The 14,713-nt window shown below is 33.9% G+C and overlaps 1 protein-coding gene across 2 annotated transcripts in view; it reads left to right on the top strand.

Annotated features, from left to right (window-relative positions):
- The window catches only part of CADM2 (cell adhesion molecule 2), a 1,236,504-nt gene that overhangs the window by 852,616 nt on the left and 369,175 nt on the right, over positions 1–14,713 (top strand). For both annotated transcript variants that reach the window (XM_059688077.1, XM_059688076.1), the window contains exon 2: positions 5,137–5,163. In XM_059688077.1, the coding sequence (XP_059544060.1) occupies positions 5,137–5,163 (27 nt within the window). The remainder of the gene's footprint in view (positions 1–5,136; positions 5,164–14,713) is intronic.

The following is a 14,713-nucleotide window of genomic DNA, read 5'->3' as shown; positions in this document are numbered from 1 at the left end:
ACCTATTTGCCAAAGAAACCAAATGCCAAAATTGCTTGTGTGGTTTCCCACATTCAAGATTTGACTAATTGCATTGGTTTAATGTAATTTATTTGTCCCCTTGTTTATTGGACATTGAAAGTTCAATGTAGAGGAATGATCATATTCAGATTTGATTATTTTGTTAAAATACTTCTTAAATGGTGTATGAGAAGGCATATAATGCTTGCTGGTCTTATAAATAATGTTAGTAGGAATGGCGATCACTGCCTATGTAGAAAAACTCATTAAGAATTAGAGAATGGTGTTTTTTAAACTCCATTATTTCCTCTTTATTTATTGCCTGAAATATTTGTATGAAGAGATATTTCTATGTATCAATATTTGGCTATTCTTGGGTATAATTTTTGGCATTTTTTTCTCAAGCATTACTTTTACACATTTTTTTCTACTGTGAAATTTGTGTGTTTATTAAGAAAGAAAAAAAGTTTTGAAAGATATTAAAGTCAAACTTTTTCAATTATTCAAATTTCAATGAGACTTTTAAGAAAGTTATGTTTAGATGGTTAGTGGGTGGCTGGAAAGTTGTTATTTTAAATAATTCTCAAGTGATAATTGAAGGAATGTGTTTAACTTTGTGCTAGATAGTTACAGAAAAGGGGGAAATGTAGGTGGTTATCTAAAATGCATTTATTTTAATATCCTTATCTTGAAGGACTGTTATAATGTGGCATTTGATCAATTAAGTGTAATAGTACTTTTCCTTTTCAAACCAGTGTGATTTCCTTCTTTGAATAAATGAATCAAACTCAGCTGGTTTGATTAGCACTACATTAATACTGTTAGGTAATGATTGCATTTTGATGTAGTGGATTTAAAGATATATGTTTATCAAGCATGTTTTTTTCATTGTAAATTTCCTACTGGATAGCTCTGTAACCTAGAAAAAAAATCACTTATCCTAGGAAGTAGAGGCAATGTATACTCTCTCTCCATAGATGTCAGTAACTTCTCTCTCTTGGAACGTCTAAGAATTTTTTAAGTTTATATATTACTTCCTTACTAAGGAACAGTAATCTCTTATCTATAAATTTGCTATGGGGGGAGGAATGAAAACACTAGACTATAGTATTAAGGTATTTAGACAAATTTTATATCACCTTAAAATGAAAAAATCAATAGGGCTTTAGCCTTAGTTCTGAGTGAATAAATACCAGCCATGTCTTTGCTATCTATTTACTAAATGTTTAACTGCTAAATAACTTTATGGCAAACACTTCTAAAGGCAACCACAAATACAGTATGTCCTAAATCATTCATACATTCAAAATATTAATAAATATACCTCATTTTGTTATGACAGGAAATCTTAAAACAAAAAGCTGGAGTTAAAAGAACAGGGAAAATGTGAGTAGGTCATGTTTTTTTTGAGGTAGGTTTTAAAAGTGACCTAAACTCCCTTGTGAATGCCCTCATGTTTTGTACTTCATGTTGAGAAACATTGTTTTAGATTCATCAGTTCTTCAGAAATTATTAGTGATACCTTTCAAATAGACTGACAACTGGTTAATTCAACAAAACTAATTAACTGAACTGGGACATAATTGTATTTTTCCTTTTTGATAATTTGTATTGGAGTTTTTAGAGATGAACCTTACTAATCTGATTCCTCATATTCACTAACATAGTGAATTCACCTGTAAATAACTATGGTGATTTTATTATGATTCACATAATTCTGCTTCAAAAATTACCTGTGCAAATTTTTACATTATTAATATTATAATTATCAGTTACAGATTTAATATTATAACTAATCAACTCCTAGAAAATAGTGTGAACGCCTATAATGTTACAGCTTACTGCTTTTATTATAAAGGTGAAGAAATGTTGATAACATACCTAAAACTTTTCTTTGGTCAAAGTATCTTTACTTCTTTTCTTTCATTTTAACTATAAACTGTTAAAATTGTATTTTTAAGATAAATTTCCATCACTTTTGTGTGGTGTGCAATGTGCACTTTGCAATTGACTTATAATTGGACTATGCTGACAATGGAAAATCTTACAAGTATTGAACATGACATTTATGACAGTATTGCTGTCATCTTGGCTTCTTTTATTGAATATGCAGAGAATTATAATTGGGCTAACAAGCCTGGTAGCCTGGCCTCTTTCCAATTATATTAACCAGCCTGGTTGAGTATTAGCTGCCTGAACACACACGTATTAGGCATAGGACTTTGTTTTCGTTCCTACTTTATTTTGGTATCTACCCAATAATCTAAGAATAACATTATCTGCCTCCATGTAACGCTGGAGAACTTTCAATAATTCACCTCCATTTCACTGAGAAATGTAAAGAAAAATGTGCCTTCTCTACATGTATATCATTAGTTTTTAGTAAGACAATGCTTTTTAATTAAAAATTGGTTGTATTTGCTACATATTAAATACTAATATTTATCTAATATTTTATAAAGGCTTTTGGCAATGCTTTTTGAATTCAGGCTAAATTTTTAAGTGATGAATTTGAAACTTAAGAGAAATGTCCTTTCATGTGAGCAAGTCAGTATACTGATGCATTGAAATATTTTCTTTGAAATGGAGGCAAATAATACTTTTTACATAATCTAAAAATGCCTTTTAGTTTTGAGTAGTTTTAAACACAATATAAAGATAAAAATAATTCCTGATGTTAGACTTCTGAAATCTATTATAATTCTACCAAGAATTAAAAACTTAATTTTTAATTGAAAAGCCAATATTAAGAATTGTTAAATGAAACAATTTGTGGTTTATAATATCAAGTACTTTACAGTGTATCAATTATTTGGAACACTAAAGTCTGTACTTTTGTTTCTCTTTTTCCTCTTTTTCTGTTTCTCTTTTATTTTATAGCATTCAATATACTTGCATATTTACTTTAGAAACATTTCCAACCCTACAATCTGCAATATTTAAAGTACTTATCTTTATCAGTGATTCTTTGAATATAAATATAAAAACACTCTGGAAATTTATTCTACAGAAACACAATACCACTAAAGCACATGAGAAATATGGTATAGGATGTGTATTGCAGCATTGTTAGTAGCAGCAAGATACATACATACATACCTATATACATCACAAGCAGCCTGATGGCTTATCAATAGAAAAATAGTCCTATGCTTCATATGTGCTATCAAAATACATACAACTATTAAAATTAGTGAGCTGAAACTCTGTGAATTAACCTGGAAAATGTGGAAAAGCAGACTGCAAAGTAATGTGTACAGCATTATCCTATTTTTAGAAAAAAATAAACAAAATATATATTTACTAGTTTTTATAAGAATTGCAAAATTAATTTTTCTAACATTAGCAAACTGTTAACATTGATTATTTTAGTAGCTAACAGTGGAGAAAAATGAAATATTGTTGTTTTTTTTACCTATATCACCTCTAATTTTTTTAGGTGCATCAATTTTGTAATAAAAACAAACAATGAAGTAAAATAACTATTTCATTCATTAAATAGGAGTAAATTTCTTGGTACAAATAACTTAAATTTTGTTTTAATATTAATCATTTTAGGGACTTTAATGGTCTATACTTTATATTATGAATTACTTCATCATAGAAGCAATATCACAATAAAACTGGTAGTTTAGTTTTGGATCATTGCTTTTTAGTTTGAATTTTATCTTCCTAATAACATTATGAACATTCTCCCTCTCAAGCCATATATACTCTCATTTTAAAACTGGGAAAAACAGAGATTGAATGGGCTTTAGGAAGGAATAATTGAGGTTTTTTTGAAATATTTTTATTTTATATATTTTTATCTGAAAAAATAGTTTAAAAACTTGATACACATTTTTGTATGAGTTAGTGAAAAATAAATGCTAATAGTAAGATCACGTTTATAATTGTAAAAAATTAAATTCTCTGTGAGTAGTCTGGCATGTATCTAAAAATGCTAGAAAATTTTATTTAGCTTCAAATAACTTGAAGGAATGAACTGTAGACTAAAATTTCTCTATATGGTTCATAAGTACTTGATCTAAAATCTAAATTATACTTCATTGAAGGTCAGTATGCCCAAGTAGAGACTGTGTATTGCCCAATTAAGGGATGTGTTACCACTTCATCTTTAACATCATTTAGGGAGTGAAAAAGACTATCTTCATTTTTAAATAGCATTTAAATCAAAATAGAATATATCACTTCAAAACATTTAGAGGACTCTAATTATGCATTTTGTCTAGAAATCTCCCTTTGAGTAAAGCACTCTCCTTTAGGTCTGTTCTAACTTCCTCATTAAGTTTACTTCTAACCCCAAATATTGTTTACCACTAGATATAAACAAGCCTAAATTTGTACTTCTTAATGGTAATAATGCTATTTAAAGTAACTGAGTTTTCTAATTTCATAGCTATGTGCTCAACCAAAAACCAGATAGCTGGAGGTTGATTTGGCTTTGTTGACCTGATGTTTGCAATTCAGTCGATGACTCAATGCCTTTAATCCCAATAGCATAAGGGATTCTGGAGTCACATACACCGATAATAAAATCTCACATTTGCTTTTTTTCCAACTATATTACCGTCAGCAAGTAATTTGACTTGTCAAAGCCTCAGTTTCTGTTTCTGAGGCAACAGTCACAAAACTCCCCCCTTGAGCTTGCTGTCATTAAGAGGGAGAGCATGGAAAATGTTCAGCCTCAGTCTCTGACATTGAGTCAGCACGCAATAAATACAAGTGGCTTGCCCTTGTGATTGCTCCAAACTTCGTGAGCTATATTTTAATTCTTAAATAATCTGAATTATATTTGAGCTATATATGAGTATTTCTTTAATTCAATTATAACTTAAGCTTAGAGTTAAGAAGGAAATAGAGAAAGATTTACAGTCCTCAATGGAATTTCAGCTCCTATCTATTTTTTCTTTCTTATTCACGAAGTTAGATCATATACTAACAAAATATAACCAATTGTCACTTTCATTGTCATTGGCCCTATTCATAAAAGTATGTTGATCATATAATAATAAATGCATCTTTTTAGACTGTAGCTAACAGTTCTAACATATCTCTTTTTCTTATTAGAGACTCTGTTTAATATCTAATCTCTGTTTGTTCTCTTCTTCTTGTGCAATCTTTTCTTGGAACCAGCTGCTGCTTCAAAAAATAAAATTAAAGGTGAGCTCCTATCTGTTTTGCATGATTCACCATGATTCATTTTTCTGTTCAGTCCTCTAAGTACTCTTAAATGATGGAGCCAATTCTGTTGGTGATAATATTAGTTCAGTATATAAATATTCATCACAAATTTTTACAAATATAAATATATATTATTTCAATTATTCAGCTTCTGATATATATCTGTGTTTGCATGATGATTTGTGAGATTTTTTTGTTTGTTTGTTTTATTTCTCACTTTAAACATTGCTTTTGTGCACTAATATTTAGTTTTTTGACCTTTGTTTCCTTGGTGAAATTGTAAATTGGGAAAAATATAACATAAAATAGACTGATAGAAAATCTCAAAATTGAACATACCCTTCATAGAATTATGTGAAGAGAAAATGTTATCTTTTAAAAATGAATATTATAAACTGTGGGCTGCTATTTATGATGTTCCTTCTATTTCCTAGTTGCATTAAGTTTGCATTTGCTAGAATTCTAAAATATATATTTTCACAAGGAAGGATGAACTTGTCTAATGCCAGAATGTTTCCCTGAAAGAAATATACTTTTGGCTTAATGTGCCAATCTTTATGGTTTTGAAAGAATTCTAGTATATGTATAATACTGTATCATAGGTTTATAGTTTATGTTTTGATTTTATATTCTCTACAACAATGTATATATTTTAAAAAATTTTCTCCTTCCTATAAAGTGAATATATATATATATATATAATCTTTCATGTATTATTATGCCACAAAACTGCAATTATCTTATTGGTCATATATCTATTATCTTCAGTTTCCTCATCTACAGAGTGTGAATAAACAATAAGTACTTCAAAAGATTGTTGTAAGAGTTGAATTAGGTAAACATTTGCATTTTAAACAATGCTGGTTTCCTTTTGCTTCTCACAAAACTGCCTCTTCTTTGTGAAGAATTTTATGTGTGCTCAGAAGAAATGAGCAGGTGTTTTTGTCTCTTTCTCTACTTCTCTTATTCAAATTCATCCCAAGGCCAACCTTCTCTGTTATCTTCTCCCTCCAGCCCTGCCCTTCCCCAGGTTTTAGTTTTATAGCTAGTTTCAACACTATGATAGAGTCATCTTTGAAAGTTAACTGCTCCCTATTTATAAGGCTAACCATTTAGTGTGCAAGTACTATTTTCCTAGCAATATATTTGTTTTATAGAACACTAACGATATAAAAGACAAGATGGCAAATCCATGTTACCATTTGTTGTATCCTCTATATCTAGCCTAATGTGTAGTTTTCTTGATGGTGAGAATGGCACCAGGTGTTAGACCTGTGGAGTCAGACCAGACCTCAGTTCAGCAACCCTGGTGACTGAGTTCCAGCTAGGAAAGAATGCAGAGCCAAGACTTAAACTATAAGAGAAAGTTTATTTAGAAAACCACTGAGATAGAAGTGAGCAGTAGAAGAAATGGGCCCAGGAATTAAATTACATTATGGAGGCAATGGAAAGGGCCCTCGGAACTTAGGCGAGAGAAAGGTAAGGGCAACTTGCTGAGGGGGAAGTGGAGGAGGAGTGGAAAGGCACTGGTATGCTCCAGAGGGAGAGCAGACTGGGTCTTCTTGCCTAAGGGCTTTTAAGGGTGGAAATTTTAGGGAAGGTCCTAGGAAAGGATCTCAATAGAATATCCATCAGCTTTCCAGGTGTGTCCTTCCAGAGTCAGGGTCTCCACTGATTGGTCAGCACCATGGCAAGGAGTGAGTAGCCAGTGCAGCTGGTCCTGAGGTTATCTGTGGCATCACTTGTCTGATTTTGCTGCTTTTCTGAGCCTGGAGCTGAAACACAGCTGAGGTTTAGATGTTATCCCTGAGGGTTAATGTTTAAGGGAGTAGACATCCAAGGGACCTCATGGGGCCACTCTGATTCCTTGTTTCTCTTCCAATGGAGTCTACCACACAACTATGGGCATAGCAGGGGAGGAAAGGTCAAGGGAGCGTCTGAGCTGCATGGCCAGTGATATGAAAGGTCAGGGCATCTAAATCACAACCAGGGTTTACTAGGTAAGGAAAGGTTACCCTGGAAGGAAGGTCCTTGCTCTCCCAGTTTTGCCTGCTGCTGGGCACCCAGAGCTTTCAGCCCTAGTGGTCATCCGTACCTGACCTATCACCCTTGCTGTGCTCATGTCTGTCTAATTGCCTACCACAATTTCTGTAAGTGTGCTAGAATAATTATTTAGGCTGGAGTCCTCCTCAGAGAATGCTTTAAGTGGCAGGTAAGGCTTGAACTGATTCTTGATGGTTGGGTAAGATGTTGAAAAGATTAGTACAGAGAAAAAATAATAAAAGCATAAGTAAAGGTATAGAAATAGAAATGAGTAGAGTTCATTTCAGTATAATGAAGACAGGTTTTGAGGAAAGACCTGTGTTATTATGGAAGTGGAGGAAAATAAATGTGTTGATTCAATAGGCAATCGAGTGATTGTGAGCCATTACCATATTTTACTACATAAAACCTATTGTAATACTCAAATGTATGATCACCTAATAATTTTTAAAAACAAAGGACAATAATTCAAATGATAATATACTAGAGGCCCATTGCATGAAAATTTGTGCCCTGGGGCGCCAGGGTTCCTCAGCCTGGCCTGCCCCCTCTCACAGTCCGGGAGCCCTTAGGGGATGGCCTACTGATGGCAGTCTGTAGGATAGTTTGTGGGAGGCGGCTGGCTGATCAGGGGAAGGCACTGCCCCCATCACCCCCTCACTGTTGCTGCCTCTGGCCTCCCTCTGCGGGAGGCGACCCAGCAGTCAGGGGAAGGCGATGCCCCCATCTATTGCTGCCACTGCCAGCCGCGAGGCTGCCTGAGCCTTGGTTCTCCCAGACACTGCAGCTTGCGTGAGCCTAAGGCCGCCCTCATTGCCTGATCCTCAGGCCTTCGCAGTGGCAGCCGCCATCCGAGGCTTGCCTGAGTCTCAGGCTGGCCTTGGGCAATGGCAGCCACCATCTGGTCCCCCGATGCACCTCCTGTTCAAGTTCCCACCGGGGATGCATCATCAAGTCCCCATCCACCCATATGTGCCTCGCAGCTCACCCAGCCCCGCACACCCGCACTCTCCTGCCGAGCCCGCAGCCTCCTGGTTATTGCTCATTGTGGCATGAGGGAGTCATGGGTGATGGCATGACGACCACGTAGGCTTTTATTAGTATAGATAAGTTACAAAGGATTAAGTATAGAAAAACAATTTACCAATGTAGAATTATAGCCATAAATTATATTACAGGTATCTGTTAAGTCATGTCAGAAATCAAGCTGGCTAGGATCTTACAATGCAAATATCTTTCTGCACACAATTTGGTGCTTTTCACATCACCATCCCTACTGTTCTACACCTATTTATTTTATACTCCGGAGTATAAATCTCCTTTCTCCAATTGTGTACAAGCCTGCAGGGAGCTTTGGGACATAGTTTGACTATGTTTTTGCATCTATAAGGTCTTATAGAGACCAGAAATGACACTTTCTAAAATGAACTGTACCTCAAGTAGAAATTGAAATTTTATTTCTATCAATTGAAACATATATATTATGTAGGGATAATAATAGAGAGAAATACTCAATGCTTTTATTGACCAATTTCCATGTTAAGGAAAATGGCATTCCTTAACATGAAAAATAAAAGAGTGGGTAAGAGGATAATAAAACCCAAGGTAATATAAAACACAGTTGCTTAAAAATAGTTCATTTCCTGGTCCAAATACAATATATATATTACAGGGAAACAAGGGAAGTTTTGAAGAGGATCATATTTCACTCATTTCTTCCCATGAAACCATCCAAATGTGGGGAGCCTCTGAAATATTGGAGAGAGTCATGTGTCCTGATATATATATATATATATATATATATATATATATATATATATATATATATATATTTAAGAATTACATTCCAGAACACAAAGTCTAATAATATTTTGACATTAACTTCCCAATAAAATTTTTAAACAGACTCTTAAAATAATTTATGGGTGTTTACATTAAAAGAGAGGATATACTAAGAGTCACCATTCATTAGTAATGGTGTAGGAAATTGTCCTAATTCCCTCCTTATTTTTTTTTATATTGGTTATTATCCTGGTTTCCGAGGACAAAATTATAAATATGTCTGAATTTCATTAAATCATTTAACAGCTAATGCTTTTCTTACCTATGCAGAAACTTTCATTCTGGAGACTACCAATTAATCTTTAGTGCTCAAATCCAATGGTGGTTTCCCAATCTTCATATTACTCATTTTGTTTTGCTGAATATATATTGTTTATTTTGATTTTCGTTTGCCCTTGATTTTTTATTTCAGTGTCTCCATGCAAAATGTATGTATGTATGTATGTATTTACTTATTTATTTACTCCTCTTTCTGTTTTTATATCTTGCTCTGGAATATAGATTTCATTCAGATTATATTTTTGATCCCTGAAAAGATTACTAATTGCAGTGTTGGTTCAGTGCTCCACATCCCCTTTAAGAGATGAACTTTAACTTCTACAAAATAAAGAAAGCAGTCTTTTTCTAGATGATTATGCATCTACAACCAACTTCTCTCACCATTGTTGACTATTAAGAGAAAAGCAAAGGACCTAATAAAATTCCTCCTCTGAAAACTTAGAACTGGGAAGGGAGAAAGGAGAGAGAGAGAGAGAGAAAACTGAAAGGGGCAAGAAAAAGGAGAGATAGGGAATCAGTTTTGTTAAACTGTGTGGCCATGTCTTTTGTATGTAGACCGAATAAGAACATTAATTAAATCAAGAAAAAGAAAGCTGGATGTACAAAGAGAGGGCAAGAGAATGACCACATTGTGCTGCATTTTGAAGGTCTTTTATCCTTGAGGAAGGCCTTTTAATTAAGCTTTCCAGATGGGTTTATCTTGTTCGCAATCAAAAGGAAAACAACTACCATTAACTGTCTTCTTTCTCTGAAGGTTTCTTAGTTGATTTCAATGAATACTTTTCTTGACTTGTTCCTACCACTAAGCTCTTATTTGCTATTTCCATTCACCCTACTAAACATTTCCACCTGAATACTAAAAACTGAAACCTATTCTTTTGCAAATCTGAGGCCTCAGGATTTGCTGTGTTTTCTCATGAATAAATACTTCCCTAACTTTGTAGTTTAAAATAATTGAGACATCTTTAACTTCTTTGACTTAATGCCCCCCATAGCCAATTAATTATCAGTTTGCCCTTCTTTGACGGGGATAAAATTATCCTGATTACATCCTATTTTTACCATGAGAATAGTAGCTTTTGCATGGAACTCTCTTCTTCAAACCACTTATTTCTCAGAGCTGGCCTGGAGAAGTTCCTACCTTGTCTTCTGCTTCAATCCTTGATACCCTACAATCTATTCTACATTCATATATCACAGTAAATTTTTAAAAAGATCAACAGTTAGAGGTAGACAAAAAGGTACCATAAAGTGTTCCTATATTTTTTGTATAAAATTATTTCATTTTATGCTATTGTAAACTTATAAATATAGACTACATGTATTTTAATGACTAATGTTGTTTAAAAATCTTGTAAAATTTCTAAATACTTTCAATCTAGTAAGTATCTTTTTAGTCTCTAACCTGATTTTTCGGCTTTTTTGAATTTAAAATTTGGCAACTATAGTAAAGATAAAATTTTATGTCATTTCTAGTTAGCTATTACTTTCAATCACACAATCATTTTTCAGTGCTCAAATATAATTAACATAATTCTTTTCACTATACATGAGAATTGAAAGATAATGCAGGACACTCACCAATCAAAGTTCAGTTATATATGTGGTTTGAGAAGAATCAGTATTTCAATTTACTAGACTTAAGTAATAGTCATATATAATATTGTTAAGTAAAGCATTCATATAGGTGCAAATATAAAAAGTCTCTAGTGAACCTTATACCTTGGAGGTAAATTGAAATGCATATATGAGGTTGAAATTGAGACATTGGTTCAAACTATTCTAAGATTTTTATCTTAACTGGGGCACATATTTTCAGTTTGTATGCAGTATATATACTAACAATTTCCATTTTGTACTCTGACAGACATAGGTCAAATCCTGATTTTCAATTTATTAGATTTGAACACCTGGACAGTTCAATTAATTTAATTCAATATTCAGTTATTATGACAATTATATGGGATAATGTATAGAAAGAAATTAAACTATGGAAAGGTGCCCAGTAAACAGTAAATTGTACTTATTACTATCATTTCTATTGTTATTTAAAGAATGTCTGTGGAACAACACACACAATAAAATAAAATAAAATAAAATAAAATAAAATAAAATAAAATAAAATAAATCATGATGTAAAAGACAAACCCAAAAACTAAAGCTTTTATTGAGTATCAGCTGTATTTCATCTTTATGATGCGTTCATGTTTAATCATCTATACCAGGGGTGGGCAAACTTTTTGACTCGAGGGCCACAATGAGTTCTTAAACTGGACCGGAGGGCCGGAACAAAAGCATGATGGAGTGTTTGTGTGAACTAATATAAATTCAAAGTAAACATCATTACATAAAAGGGTACGGTCTTTTTTTTTTTTTTAGTTTTATTCATTTCAAACAGGCCGGATCCAGCCAGTGGGCCGTAGTTTGCCCACGGCTGATCTATACTAATAAAAGGGTAATATGCTAATTAGATTGGATAGACCAGATATCATTCTGGACATCCTTCCTGACAAAGCCGGGGCCCAGGTGGTGCCACCCAGGGTCCCGGGTGCCTGCCCGGCAAAACCAGCCCAGGTCCCGGGTGCCTGCAGCCAGCCAGAGGGAGTGAAGCCTAGGTTCTGGTTGCCTGTGGCCACCGGAGGAGGGAAGCCTGGGTCCCAGGTGTGGGGGCTGAGACAGAGGTGGTTACGGGCAATCAGGCAGGCAGGTGAGCAGTTAGGGACAATCAAGCAGGCAGGTGAGCAGTTAGGGGCCATCAAGCAGGCAGACGAGTGGTGAGGGATGATCAGGCAGGCAGGCAGAGGCAGTTGGGGCAATCAGGCAAGCAGTTAGGGTGATCAGGCAGGCAGGCAAACAAGCAGTTAGGGGCATCAGGCAGGCAGGCGAGTGGTTAGAAGTGATCAGGCAGGTAGACAGGAGATTGGTTAGGAGCCACCAGTCCTGGATTGCTAGAGGGATGTCTGACTGACAGTTTAGGCCTGATCCCGCAGGGGTAAACAGGCAGTTGGACATCCCCCAAGGGGTCCCGGATTGTGAGAGGGTGCAGGCTGGGCTGAGGAATCCCCCTCCCCGTGCACAAATTTTGTGCACCGGGCCTCTAGTAAACACATAAAACATAATGTGCATAGTCCACTAGGTATATTAGTATATTTTCTTTCTTCACATTAAAATATCAAAAACCAAACTGTATAAATGATATCATTAAGGAATTTCAACCCAATGTCAGAAAGGAAAAAAATGAAGAAAAATTGTCACAGAGTGGTTTATATAATACTTAAAATGTAAAAATAACTTGTCTCTGTGAAGAAATTGAGGACTAAGGTTATATATAATTTATTTTGAATACATCACTTAACTCCTTTTGTTGAAACTATGTTTAGATTTTAATTTTAAAAAGTGTGAGGAAATTCTTGCATAATAGCTATAAAATCTTCATAAAAAATAACTCATCAAGAAACAGTTATTAAAGCTTATGTTTATTTGTCCCATGCAAGGCAAGCTGATATAAGAAAACATGTTGTGAATATTAGATATACAGTATGTCAGAGAATTTAAAAGCATATTATGTTTCTATAACATATTCACTAAGGGCTCCAGGTGGACTTGGCTGAGATTTGCTTAATCTATCATCTTGTGCTTCTCACTTCTCTAGGAAAAGTGGCAGAGACATTGCTATATATGATAATGTAGTAACATTTTTAAAGATATAATTTGTAGCTACAGCATTTTTTTAACTTTGAAAAGAATGGATAACAATAATAATTATAACAGTTAACATTTCTTGAATGTTTACTGTGTGCTAGACATTACACTCAATATTTTATATGTTTCCTAATTTAATACCTTCAAAACAATTTGAGGTAAATACTGTTATTATTCTCATTTTTTAAAAATGAGGAAATAAAGCAAAGGGTTAATAAATTTGTTTTACGTTTCCAAACTGAATAGAAGGCAGGATCACAATTCAAAATCAGACCTAATGATTCCTGAGATCAAGCTTTGTATCTTTTAAAATTTCTAAAGTTGCCAGATTAATCAGTATTACCAGTCACCTAAGTCTTATTAATTTAAATGTTTTTACCTATGTCTCATCCACCCAGGCAGGACTCGGGTTGGAATGGGGGTAAAGTAGAAAGATGATGAGCTATCAGAAACAAATAAATTGGACCTACCAAGTTGGGTACATTGCTGACAAAAAAATATTCTCCCAGACTTGTTTTATTTTTCTTCTTTTTCTTTCAGGTCCCTTATCCTTTTATCATATGTTAATTTTACTTATTCCCTCTTGGGAAAGTGAGGAGGTAATTAGTTTCTCAATAAGATGAGTAATGTTTTAGTCATAGCTAATGTAAAATGCTAAACTTAGAAGAGGGTAACAGGGTTAAAAAGTGTGTTCTTGAAAATTTTATGACAAGATGAATCAGTAGGTCAAAATATACATAATTTTAGTTTTTAAAGTGAAACTTTATTTGATGTGGTTTCTGATTTTTATTTCTCACTGTATAGGGGTTTTGCCATGTAGTTGCTTTATAGAATATTTCATTATTTACTCTGGTGTAACTGTCCACATTAATGTTGTACAGTACAAACTGATGTGGGACAGGATGGAACAACCCCTCTAGATACTCCATTTGCAAATCTAAACAAATATAATTTTTCACTTGATTTAATGGAACTTCATTTTGCTCACTCCTTTCTTTTTGAAATGCAAATACAGGCTTGAGCTTTCCTGTGGACATGTGTATAAACATAACTCATTTGCCACCAAAACAGAGTAAATTTTGTGCAGTGATTAAAAATTAGTTTAAGCGTTGCTATCATAAGTTTATGTCCCAATTTCCATTATAAATAAGTCATTGCAGTGCTTTTTATTCTATCTAAGTGCATCTCATCCCAAAGGCAGGATCTTCAGGGACTCAATGCATTCTGTTGTTTCATGTCATTCTATTATGTTAATAAAATTGGTTTGTGCTTATTGTATAGCTGTGGGGTGGGGTTTTAGAAAGTCTGCCATTAAAAGCCCAAGGTTGGAGGCTTCTTACAGGTTTTGAAACAGAAAAAATCATAATAATGAGAAATACAGTGATTAATGTGTAGCAGTTGGGCATTTAGGGGAATTTTCAAAAAAAGTTATGTAAGGCCAATAGTTACATTAGACTAAAAATAAATCCCATTTCATGTTTCAAATCAGATGGAGTTATAGGTATATACTTTTAATGGAAAAATTCATTTGACCTGACATCATATTATAAAATATTTACCATGAGCAAATTGTACTGTTCAAAGCTTTGGTGAAGGATATCAGAGTACAGTAGATCCTCAGGTTATGGGTTATGTCGCAGATCCGTTCCTACTCATGACATAA

Source organism: Myotis daubentonii, chromosome 3 (genome assembly GCF_963259705.1).
Source record: "Myotis daubentonii chromosome 3, mMyoDau2.1, whole genome shotgun sequence".
Taxonomy (NCBI): Eukaryota; Metazoa; Chordata; class Mammalia; order Chiroptera; family Vespertilionidae; genus Myotis; species Myotis daubentonii.
The sequence above is the reverse complement of the archived record's forward strand: the minus strand, read 5'-3'. Positions and strand labels throughout refer to the sequence as shown.